Below are 12,924 nucleotides of genomic sequence, written 5' to 3'. Positions count from 1 at the left end.
AATGATTCATATTACAAACTAAAATCAAATCGATAAAATTTATATTAGAGATACATTTTTTCGTAATCGTACATCCATTTAGCCAAAATTCTGAATACGCCTCTGACTGGTTGATGACACTGAATGTTGCCTATGTGATGAGAAGGTAATGGAGACCACTGTGCATCTATTTAAGGAATGCAACTGGACTAAAAGTGTATGACAAGAGATGACTCAATGGACAAGCATAGCACTTACAAACAATGGGATCTAGACAGAATAAAGGTGAAACAGTGGACAGTTTCAAAAGGAGATTTTTTGCGGCTATTAGTGGATCAATACTATATCACACTTGACGAGCTAGAAACTGAAAAAAAAAGTTCAAAAGGAAAAATGTACATACAAATGAAGCAGTAACACAAATAAAAAATGAGATAATAGAGTGATTACACTTTCTTAGTAATTCAAAGAAGGCTCAGAAATGTAGACATTTCATTCAACACTTACTATGTAATTAGACTTGTTGTTTGTAGGGGTGTGCGAAAATCGAACCGATCAATAAATTAAATTAATTTTTTTTATTGAGTCATTGCTATTGGGTTATTGGGTTAACAGAGTTTTAATGATTTTATAAAAAATTTATTGAGTTATCTATTTGATATCGATTTTTAGTATTGTGTTATTGGTTAACCAATTAACCAATAACCCAAATGATAGCAAGTTACTACTATACCCTTCATAAATATTAAATATTAATAATTTAACATAACTAGACACTATATCAGTACTCTACACTACGGTCTACACACTTCACACGTCATAGTACTTCTATTTCACATAAAAAATTTCATATTATGTTTTGGTTGTAAACATGTTATTATAGCCTTCATCATACATCTACTCTTATTGATGCAATTTCTCATGAGTATATTTTTTGCTTTACTATATCAGAGCATTTACAGCTGATTTGTTTGTCTCATTGTATCTTGTCAAATTGTTAGAAAAGTGAGAAATCATATATTTATTTTATGAGCATTTTCTTATTGGGCAAAATCGAAAACTAAATCGTTAATGACCAAAAATCAATAAACTGAAAACCAATAAAGAATATCTTATTGGTTTGTTATTGGTTTAGCATATTTAAAAATCGAAAATTGATAAACTAAATCGATAATACATAAAACGAAACCGAACCGACCGATGCACATCCTTACTTTGTTTGGTCGGAGGCCTAGCTTCTGTCATCCGAAATAGTTACTCTCTATTTGTAACTATTTCTTGATGGTTATGGTAATATTTTAGAGTGATTACACAAAAAAAAACCTTTTTACCATCCAAAGTTTCTCAAAATCAAATAGGACACTAATGTAATTCAATTTCTAATCAAAATACTCCTAATCCTACTTAGACTAATTAAAATAATAGTCCAAATTTAAGAATATTTTGTAGTAATCCCTTTTCCCAGTACACATAGGTAACCAAAAAACAAAAATAGAAGAAGGAAAAACTCTCGCTTATATAAAGCCCCGGAAAATAATTCTCAATAGAAAAAAATATCTACTCGTATTTTTCAGTTCCTCTTCCCCATCTCTCTCTGTGCAGATCGCGAACGATTCGAAAAAATGTCTCACCAGGCCGAGTCATCTGACTCGTGAGTTCTCTTCTTCTTCATCTTTGAAATTCAGTATCGATTTGGTAAGATTTGCAATTCGATTCACAATTTTTTTTGCAGAAAAAATGCTAAGAAGGATTTTTCTACGGCGATTTTGGAGCGGAAGAAAGCTGCGAATAGGCTTATTGTAGATGAAACGGTCAACGATGATAATTCCGTTGTCGCTTTACATCCTGCTACTATGGAGAAACTTCAGCTTTTCCGTGGAGATACAATTCTCATCAAGGTTTTTGAACTTTAGTTTATCTAGCTTAAACTTACTGTTGTAGTATTGCTGGTGTTTTGGTCAATTTATGCAGAATTTATGATTATTATTTAGTGATTTTTGGATTGATGATGATTTTCTAGGGTTTCGAGTTTGAACTATCTCTAATTGTGTAGAGGTTGAACTGTCTAATGACTTTTTTCTTGTTTGTTTAGGTTCTCAGTGAGTGTTTGTTGTTTTTTCGGTGATCAGGATAGTATAGAAACCTTATTTTAGATTTGAAAGTGTGATAGTATTAGTGTTCATAGATTTTATGCTGTTGAGGTCGTGATATAAGGTCTGTATTCTCAGTGGCGGATCTAGGATTCAATGGTCGTGGGTGTTCAAATCTTTTAACTTAAAGTTGCTAGCAAAAAGAAATAATATTTCTAGAAGCTTACTAATATTTTTATAGTTTAGTTAGTAAACAAAATACAAAAAATAGGAAATTTAAAAATAATAAAAATTTAAGCAAAAAGTCAACAGTGAAAATGTATAAAAAGAAGAGTGAAAAAAAACAATGAAGAAGTTTGAGTTAGCTTTTTCAACAAAAATTTACGGCATCAATGACCTTAGAATTCTACTCCTGAACGAATGTCCTATAGGATGTTTTGTTCAATGGGTGCTTGCGAGTTGTTTTTATCCATTTTCCAGTATTTTCGATATATATATACAAAAATTTTGTCGGGGTCAATGGGTGCTTGAGCACCCAAAACTCTCTATGTGGGTCCGCCTCTGTGTATTCTACATCTTTGATAGGAAAGCATTGAGTGAATAAGTAGTTCATGCAGTGGGATCTGTTTTGCTATTTCTCGGTGATTAGGATGGTATGGAAACCTTCTTTTAGATTTAAAAGTATGATAGTGTTAGTGTTTATAGATTTTGTGCTGTTAAGGTTGTGAAATCAGGTCTGTATTTGACATCTTTGATGGAAAAACATTGAATATAGTTCATGCAGTGGAAACTGTTCAAAATCCTCCGTTAGACTTTATCATTAGATTCTTTTCCTTTTGACTCCCAACTTTGTTTTTATGTTTTACATTGTTTATTTGGTTTTGTTGCTCAGTCAGAGTTTGACAACTTAACTTGTCCCAAACAGAATGAGGGTTGAGTTGTTCTAGGGTATTGATTTTCTAGTTTGTTTTTCTCTAACAACCAGATTACTCTAAGCTGTGACATAATTACATAATTGAATCTTTAGATTGGACTTCTGAATCATGGTAGATATGTACTATTTTGGAAATACTGTGACGTTTGAAGAACCAGGTCCCACTTTGTGGGGGACTTCACTAGGTTTGTTGTTGTTGTGACGTTGAAGCACAAGAAACCAAGATGTATAAATATGCTTATGATTTTCTTTGTACTTACTTCTTTCCTGTGACTTAGCTTTTATTGTTATTATGTATATTTAAAAATGGACTTGGAATGAACATCTGCATATTGGATTTGTGTGCGTGTTCCTCTGCCTGTCAACTCAGTTGACTCAAAATTTGTGTTCTGCTGTATCTTTTATCCAGGGAAAGAAGAGAAAGGATACAGTTGTCATTGCCCTTGCTGATGAAACATGTGATGAGCCTAAGATTAGGATGAACAAGGTAGTCCGTTCAAATTTGAGGGTTCGTCTCGGAGATGTTGTATCTGTGCACCAGTGTCCAGATGTCAAATATGGGAAGCGTGTCCACATACTTCCTATTGATGATACAATAGAAGGTCTCACAGGGGATTTGTTTGATGCATTCCTGAAACGTAAGTGTAAACCTGATTGATATATTCAGTTAGTTGGAAGTTATGGTTGCAGCAGCACAGCTTACTGTTTGACAATTGCCATTTCTTTGTTCTCCCTTAACTGTGTGCTGTAGGATCTACAATTTGTTAAGCTTGTCTGGTGTCTCTGACCCGTAAATATATTTAGAATGAAATTCATTTGTATCTTGAAAGCCAAGTCCAACAATCCCTTCACAGATTGTATATGGTGTATTATAGGCATTTCTCATATAGGATCCACTCTCTCCTGTGAGTGTTTGAAGAGATTTGGTACGTAGAGAAGAGGGTCAAACTGGGGTGGGTTCTCCGTGGACAATGCAACCTTAATTGGTTTTCAGTCTTCAACATTTACTCACTAATTTCATTAATATTACTTGTCTGTAAGATCTATTTGTGTCAGCTTTCAAAAACTTTTTTCCCATCTTGCAGCTTACTTTTTGGAGGCATATCGTCCATTGAGGAAGGGAGACAATTTTCTTGTTAGAGGAGGGATGAGAAGTGTGGAATTCAAGGTCATAGAAACTGACCCTGGGGAGTATTGTGTTGTTGCTCCAGACACTGAAATCTTTTGTGAGGGTGAGCCTGTGAAAAGGGAGGATGAGGAGAGACTTGATGAAGTTGGCTATGATGATGTGGGTGGTGTGAGAAAACAGATGGCCCAGATTCGTGAACTGGTGGAACTACCATTGAGGCATCCTCAACTTTTCAAATCTATTGGTGTGAAACCACCAAAGGGAATTTTACTTTATGGACCCCCTGGTTCTGGAAAGACTTTGATAGCCAGAGCTGTTGCTAATGAAACAGGTGCATTTTTCTTTTGCATTAATGGACCTGAAATCATGTCCAAATTGGCTGGAGAGAGTGAAAGTAATCTCAGAAAGGCATTTGAAGAGGCGGAAAAGAATGCTCCTTCTATCATATTTATTGACGAAATTGATTCAATTGCTCCCAAGCGAGAGAAGACACACGGTGAAGTTGAAAGGAGGATTGTCTCACAACTCTTGACTCTGATGGATGGACTGAAATCTCGCGCTCATGTTATAGTGATGGGAGCTACCAACCGTCCAAACAGCATTGATCCAGCTCTGAGAAGGTTTGGTAGGTTTGATAGAGAAATAGACATTGGTGTTCCTGACGAAGTTGGGCGTCTTGAAGTTCTTCGCATTCATACCAAGAATATGAAGCTTGCGGAAGAAGTAAGGCCCACTTGCCAAACTTGGTTTCTTTGGGAGCAACTTTATACTGTAACATAATGATGATTACTCTATTTTGCAGGTCGATTTGGAAAGAATTGGGAAAGATACACATGGTTATGTTGGGGCAGATCTTGCTGCTCTTTGCACTGAAGCTGCACTTCAGTGTATTAGGGAGAAGATGGATGTCATTGATCTGGAAGACGATACTATTGATGCTGAGGTGTTGAACTCAATGGCTGTAACAAATGAGCACTTCCAAACTGCTCTTGGTACAAGCAATCCGTCTGCATTGCGTGAAACAGTAAGTAACCCATCTCAACCAAGTGTGAGAGTGTCAGGATACCTTTTTAGAGTGGCAATTTCGATTGCAAATTATGGTCTCTTGTCTTATCTATGTGATTCCTGACGTAAGATGTGCATTGCTATTTTTGGGGCACAAACTCATTGTCTTGTTCTGTGAAACTCTTTTGCAGGTGGTTGAAGTGCCTAATGTCTCATGGCAAGACATTGGAGGCCTTGAAAATGTCAAGCGAGAGCTTCAAGAGGTAATGTCATTCAATATAATGGTCTTGATGTGTACTTATGTCCCACATAAGTTACTTGTCTTAAGAGATGTTGATTATTGCTCTTGTTTTATTTATTATGTAGACTGTTCAATATCCAGTGGAACACCCAGAGAAGTTTGAGAAGTTTGGTATGTCACCTTCAAAAGGTGTACTTTTCTATGGTCCCCCAGGATGTGGGAAAACCCTACTTGCCAAGGCAATTGCAAATGAATGTCAAGCCAATTTTATCAGTATCAAAGGACCTGAACTGCTCACCATGTGGTTTGGAGAGAGTGAGGCGAATGTTCGTGAAATTTTCGATAAAGCAAGACAATCTGCACCTTGCGTCCTCTTCTTTGATGAGCTTGACTCTATTGCTACTCAGGTAAGATAAATAGTTTAAAGATTTCAGTTGTCTGAGCACATGTAAACATTTTAATTGGTTTGCTGGATTCAAGATCATTCACATTCTGATCTAGCAATCAGATAGATTTAAAAGTATAATATAGTAGGGAAACATGATAACACAAATGAAGTTTACCTCGTACTACTACTTACAAGAAATGGTGCTCTGTACCATTGCAGAGGGGAAGCAGCAGTGGAGATGCTGGAGGAGCAGCTGATCGTGTTTTGAACCAACTTCTGACTGAAATGGATGGCATGAATGCAAAGAAGACTGTTTTTATAATTGGGGCAACAAACAGGCCTGATATAATTGACCCTGCACTTCTTCGACCTGGCCGTCTTGACCAGTTAATTTATATTCCTCTGCCAGATGAAGATTCACGCCATCAGATTTTTAAGGCATGTCTCAGAAAATCCCCCCTATCAAAGGATATTGATCTGAGAGCTCTCGCCAAACATACTCAGGGATTTAGTGGGGCTGATATCACTGAGATTTGTCAACGAGCCTGCAAATATGCCATAAGGGAGAACATAGAGAAAGTACGCACTTCATCCTCTTTTACTGCTTTGAATTTTCTTTTTATACTTTTGAACCTCAGAAGCTTCTTAAAATGAACTTGTTCTACAACCCCTGTCTTGCATGCTTTTGGTTACATAGTGATTGATTGTCATGGTCTGGTTACTTTTTGGTTGTCATGCTAAGAGCGATATGCTGTTCTGTGTGACTGTTAGTGTTCCCATGAATTCATTAATTTTTCATGATGGCGCCCTCAGCCATTGTTGTCTTCAAAGTTTAACGACCTACAAAACAAGTTGCCGAATTTCAATAATTATTTCCGCAGTTGACAGGAAATTTGAACTGGATTAGATTGTGTCAACTGATTTGTAGAACCAGGTTTAATTAATTGTGTGGTTTAAGAAAATGTATCTTGCTTTAAACTTCAATTTGGGTGTGCGCGGCATGGTCTCTAAACTCCACGTTTGCAATTGTTGCCAATCTCTGTTTTTTCAATTTCGAGTTATTGGTATTCTTCATCCTAAATCTTTGTCATTTTTTCTAATTGCAGGATATAGAAAGGGAGAAGAGAAGACAGGAGAATCCCGATTCGATGGATGAGGATGTTGATGAAGTACCAGAGATCAAGCCTGCTCATTTTGAGGAGTCTATGAAGTATGCACGCCGAAGTGTCAGTGATGCTGATATACGCAAATACCAGGCATTTGCGCAGACATTACAGCAGTCTAGAGGTTTTGGAACAGAATTTCGATTTGCAGAGGCTAGTAGCGGCGGGACTGCTGCAGCTGATCCATTTGCAACTTCTAATGCTGCAGCCGATGACGATGACCTATATAGCTGAAGTTCTAGTTTTTCCTTGTTATTTTACTGCAAATCTCCTACTTCTCGGGTTAAACTCGAATATCGGAACCTAGTACTTGATTCTGGATCTCGGGTTTTGACTTTTTAGAACGTTAAGATAATTTAAAGCTACAGTTTACACTTGTATCCTGGTGAATATTTTTTTGAATTTGATGCGCAGGTTTAAATAGCCTAGTTGTAACTTGTATGGTTTCTTGTTCTTCCTTGTGTGTACATTTAGTGGGTTAAAAAATCGAAGCATTTCTTATTAACATGCATGAATTTCAGCCTTTTCTGAGAATGACCAAAGAGAAGGTAAATAGAATTTCCAAGTTACAAATGAGTTCAATATATGCTTTTTGTCAGAGTTAGATTTGCTAAAAACCCTTTTATATAAGGGCTTAAGGGGAAAAAAAGCTTAGAGCCGCCCTTGAGTGATAATAATTGAATTTTAAATTTAGTATTTCTACATATTTAATGGATTTATTAACACCAATATATTGTTTTGAGCAAAATTTACTGAGTTTGGCCGAACCTGTATGCAGGCTACTAATTCTGTCCCTGAACACCTTAACTTTAAAAATGCACATCTAGTCTAGGCATTTTTAGGGGTACTACATTCGATCTTGATATGCATTCTCAAAGTCGTAATATTTACATGATCAACTTAAATCAAGTTAAAGCATGTAGATGTGCATTTTCAAACTTAAGGTGTTCAGTTGTCAGTTGATGTCAAAATAAAAGTGGAGTCTATTGATATATTATACCAAAATTTTTAAAGTAGTTCAACTATAGTCTATATGTCGACTTCAGATTAGTTAAAATAAATTATATGAATTTTTTGATGTAGGAAAAACTTGTCAACACAAGTCACTCTCCATACATAATGTCCAACTAACTTGTTTACATTAATTTCCTTTTATTTGTCACCAAACTACTATATTATTATTTTTCTTTATTACCATCCAACTAAATTAGATATGCGATTTATAGCTCCAACTTTTCCTTTTGACATTTGATTTTTTTTCTTTCTATTATTTATGAGTATATAGTATAATAATGAACGACAATTTAATAGAAATTGAGTAGTCTCTGTCTCCACTGGTAAATCAGTAACTCTATGGTGGTCCCATTCCATTTATCTCGTGATTATTTCATAGTAAAAAACAGGATAGAGAATGTTTTTTTAATAAATTTTTCCCACTCGGTGTGCAGTATTCTCTCCAACGAGGTATTACTAAATTTGAATTTGCGTCAGAAAATTTATATTGGATTTGAAACGCTTTCTAACAAAGATGATTTTACATCAGGCTGACTCGACCGGTACTGACTATGTATTCATTGATTTAAAATTCTAAATCTGATCACTCTTACCATACCATTAGGAAATATTATTCTGGTTTCTAAAATTGTTTTAAGTAGTTAACTTATTATCTAGGTTATTGGGATTTAAAAACACACGCAACAAAAAAAATTAAAATTTGAATCGAATATGTTTTATAAGAATACTTTATCACGTGTTTAGGTACAATAGAAACAAGTTGTGGTTTTGGTAAATAAGTTTGAAGTGTTATCAATACGCAATGAATTTGTAAAACAAATATAAAAGATTTGAACCAAAATTACTGAATTCTGATGAACTCGTACAATAAAAGGGACATCCCCCATGCATATACATCCACTCTTCTCTAAAGACAAGAGAAGGGCAAAGGATTTTTTTTTTTAAAAAAAAAGCAAAAAAGTGGATATATAATGAAATCTTCTTCATCTTTATTATATGCTCGGGCATTACAAAATATCTTGTCATAAAAAACAAACTAACAAAAATCATAGTACTTATATTCTCTCGATCCATTGATCAAACAAACAACAAAAAAAAAAATAAAGAACTAGATATTCAACCTTGCATGCACACACAAAATACTCGAAATAATATCATCAAACGAACGTTCTCCTATACTTCCAGACATGTTGAGCACCACATATTCTCGTACCATTTGAAAAGATCGAGTTTATAATAGATGAGATCGATATCGTCTCATATATTATTTTGGAGTACTAAGGTAATTTCTTGATATTTTTGCCTTGTGAACATCCAATTGAACCCAAAATATGATAATTAACATACCTACTAGGTGCAGAAGCATGCCTAAATCCCTTAGGCAAACAATCCCTCACTTCTTTTCCATGAAAAATAGGACCTTTATTATGATTCCTTTGAGGTTTCATCAACACATTTGACGTTCCATCAACCATCGATGTACTACTCGATGGCTCGATGCTAGCACTGGTACTGGATAACTCACGAATACTCGTTACATTATTCAAACAAGATAGGAAAATAAGGTAAAAAAAGACAAGTTTTTTAAGGAATAAAAGAGAAGTTGTAGTAGTAGTAGTAGTCATTTTGAGAGGAATATAAGTGGGAAAAGGAAAAAAATAGTTTATATTATATTGTTTTGGAGAGAGAGAAAAAAGGAAAATAGAAGTATAAATAGACTCGTGAATTGTTAACAAAGGTGGCAAATTTAAGTGTTTGCACAGCTCATTGTTAAGAAGGAAAGTACTCCCTTTGTCCGTCGGATGATATTTGATTGATAACAAATAATAATAACAATAACATATTTAGTGTAATTTCACAAATGGAGTTTGAAGAAGGTAAAATGTATACCGATCAACCTTATTCCTACCTTTTGGGAATTGGGGTAGAAATATTATATCTTATAGATCCTCAACTCAAAATCGATTAGCTAGGAATGAATTTAAGAAAAATAGAAAAAAGTTTTTAAAACTGTGATTTTCTTATAAAAATTATTACATATTTATAAATCATCTCATTATGAGTATTTTAAAATCAAATTATTTATTAAATTTTTGAAACGAACTTAAAAAAAAAAAAATCATATAAATTGAGACAGATCGAAAAGTATAGTACTCTTTTGAGTTGATGAGGTGGTTGTTCTTTTTGAGTGTACCATATAATATTATCAGAAATGAAGTGAAATAGTCCGTGAGTTTCTGTCATTGCTTTTAATTAAGTCAGCACCTTATTCTCTTTTGTCATTCAAAATCCCATTTTTTTTTTTTTTTTACTTCTTTACTAGTGTAGTATTAATATTGTATTTTTGAATGTGGTGGTGGTGGATTATGAATTTTTATTTTTAATGATATATTTTGGGTTCAAGTTTTGTAAATAAATAAAATCATTTTATACGAAGTACTCTTTTAATGGATTTTACATGGTGCGATTCTGAATCAATTGAGGCAGAAGATAATTTATAAGAATGATTAAGAAAGTGAGTGATCTTGAACTTTTAACATTGCTTGTCAGATAGATAAAACTTCAAATTTAATAACTTTTGACTTTAAAGATTTGCCAATGGACAAAAGGAGGGGGTGGGGGTCGAAAGTTTGGGATCACCCATATTAAGAATTATTTGAGGTAAATTCTAGCTAAAATGGATAATTGAATATCGAATGAGGAAAAAAAAGTATTTTATGGTTAATTTGGTTGTCTATCATATAAATGTTTGATAGGTGGGCTTAGTTGTATTTCATGTATAATTGAGGTATTTTATATTTTATTGTCAATTTTTTTTTCAAGCTCATATGGCTTAACTAATTGAAGTAATTAAGATAAAGACAGATTCAAAATTCAAACTCGATATAATTTTAAATTTTTAGAAACTTTTAACATTAAATTCGTTATACATTTTAAATCTGTAAAAGTTAATATTTAATTTCTATATTTTTCAATTTATAATCACACTTTTGCCTGTGACTTATATATATACCTAGTCAACAAGGCAATAGATTATATTTGACCCCTACCAACTTTCCTAGATTATATCATATATAGTGATCTGTCATATATTTAATTTTTTTTCTTTCTTTAGACATGAGTTTTTCTTCATTATACAACTACAATCTACCCCTCTTAACTTGGCATTGCCACAATATAGTAGACAAATTCAAGATTTAAATTTGATAAACTTTTAAGTTTTTGATATTGAATGTATTATATATATTTTTTTTAAAAGGCATGGTACATATTTATTATTTGTTGTGATATTAATGAATTTTTATCTATAAATTTATATTTTATATCAAAAATATTGTGTTTAAATGAATCTGATATCATTACATTTGGATCTTTACTTGTCAACTGCCTTCTTTCTTGGGAGTTTTAATTGATTAAGAATTTAAGACAAATAAAGATCTTATAATATAAGCTCTAATAAAATGTACACTTTTAAGCTCAATGTGACATATACAAACCTAAGAAACATATCCGTGAGGCTTGTTAGGTCGAAATAGGCAATATGTGCCATGATCTTGGATCGTAACAAATAAAACTTCTCACTTTTTTTCTCATGTTACGTCAAATTACATCCAAATCCAATTAAAAAATAACTTTACAAAACAAGTTATATCAATTTACTTCTTGATATTTTCAATATATTGAATTGGTCTTAATTTGGTTGAAGTCAGCATTGTTATCCATCATATGTCTGGTGGTTAGGATTCAATGACTGTACGAATAGAAGCATTTAATTTATATTATTACTAATAGTAATTTCCATAAAAGATTAATGCAAGGAAAAGTGGTTGATTAGATTAGAAATAGTTGCGGAATCAAGATTTTTACTAAAGAAGTTCAAATTACGAAAAAGTAATCACACAAAAATTTCAAAGGAACTCAACATCTACTGTATACATAAAAAGTAATTTTAACTATATATAAATAATGAGTAATTTTTTTCACCGAAGTAGATTCAGATTAACCTCTCGACTTTATCGGGCTCCACCCATGATTGGAGATGAGGTAGTTTTTGAGTACTGTTAGGAAGTCATTAAGTTTATTAAATGATTTAGCTCCCAATTATTTAATAGGATTTGTCTATATCAATTGATTATCAATTTAAGTTTAATGTCCAATCAATGGGTCCGAATTTTATAGTGAAACTACTATGCATGGAAAAGTAGTTGTAAAATTGTAATCCGAAAAATAAATAAATAAAAGAATCAATCTATGTATAATGTATCGATTATATGAATTTTTTCGTATTTATTCATGTGTTTTAGGCCCTATTTCTTTCTAATACTATAAAATTATTTTTTGAGGAATATTAGGTATTTCTTAAAAAGTTCTCAATAAGTTTATTAAAACTTTAATAAACTATAAGTTTGAATTTCATGATTATAAAAACTACAATGAATTCAATATATATTAAAACTTTTTAAAATTAAGTTTATATAATTTAAATTTTAAATTTGTCTGAAGTAAGTCCTATATATAGAGGTAAACATGTTCTTTAATTTTGTTGCTTGTGAGTTATGAATTAGTATGTAATTAAGATTTTAAAAATAAGGAACCAAAATTAATAAAAGGCAGTGGACATTAAGGGGAGGAGTTATAAGGTTAATTACTATTATATGGTGGGGGTCTGATAATAATTTTGACCCTGTTTAAAAGTGAAATAATGAGTATTTTAATGGTCAATGAATGTCAAAAGACAAAGTTGTTAATCTCTCCCTTTCATATTATTTGTCATTTTTTCTTTACACATCAAAAAATTATAAATAAAAAGGATATTTTTACTTATTTATCCTTCAACTCTTTTAATATGAATTAATTATGCCCAATTTAATCAGTTAGACTTTATTTATATGCTTTATCCATCGATATCAAAATTAATAATATAGTTAGTTTTTGGGACTTATATATATATATATATATATATATATATATATATACTTTT

At 32.6% G+C, this 12,924-nt stretch overlaps 1 protein-coding gene across 1 annotated transcript; it reads left to right on the top strand.

The window, feature by feature from the left end:
• Positions 1–1,501: 1,501 nt before the first annotated feature.
• On the top strand, positions 1,502–7,382 carry LOC102597683 (cell division cycle protein 48 homolog). The gene is made up of 9 exons (XM_006340159.2): positions 1,502–1,630; positions 1,712–1,877; positions 3,413–3,641; positions 4,089–4,855; positions 4,935–5,156; positions 5,329–5,400; positions 5,504–5,785; positions 5,986–6,345; positions 6,873–7,382. The coding sequence occupies exons 1-9, from the start codon at positions 1,602–1,604 to the stop codon at positions 7,161–7,163; spliced, it is 2,418 nt and encodes an 805-aa protein (XP_006340221.1). The 5' UTR covers positions 1,502–1,601; the 3' UTR covers positions 7,164–7,382.
• Positions 7,383–12,924: the final 5,542 nt, after the last annotated feature.

Source organism: Solanum tuberosum, unplaced genomic scaffold (assembly GCF_000226075.1).
Source record: "Solanum tuberosum cultivar DM 1-3 516 R44 unplaced genomic scaffold, SolTub_3.0 scf00017, whole genome shotgun sequence".
In the NCBI taxonomy this organism is placed as follows: domain Eukaryota; kingdom Viridiplantae; phylum Streptophyta; class Magnoliopsida; order Solanales; family Solanaceae; genus Solanum; species Solanum tuberosum.
The sequence above is the reverse complement of the archived record's forward strand: the minus strand, read 5'-3'. Positions and strand labels throughout refer to the sequence as shown.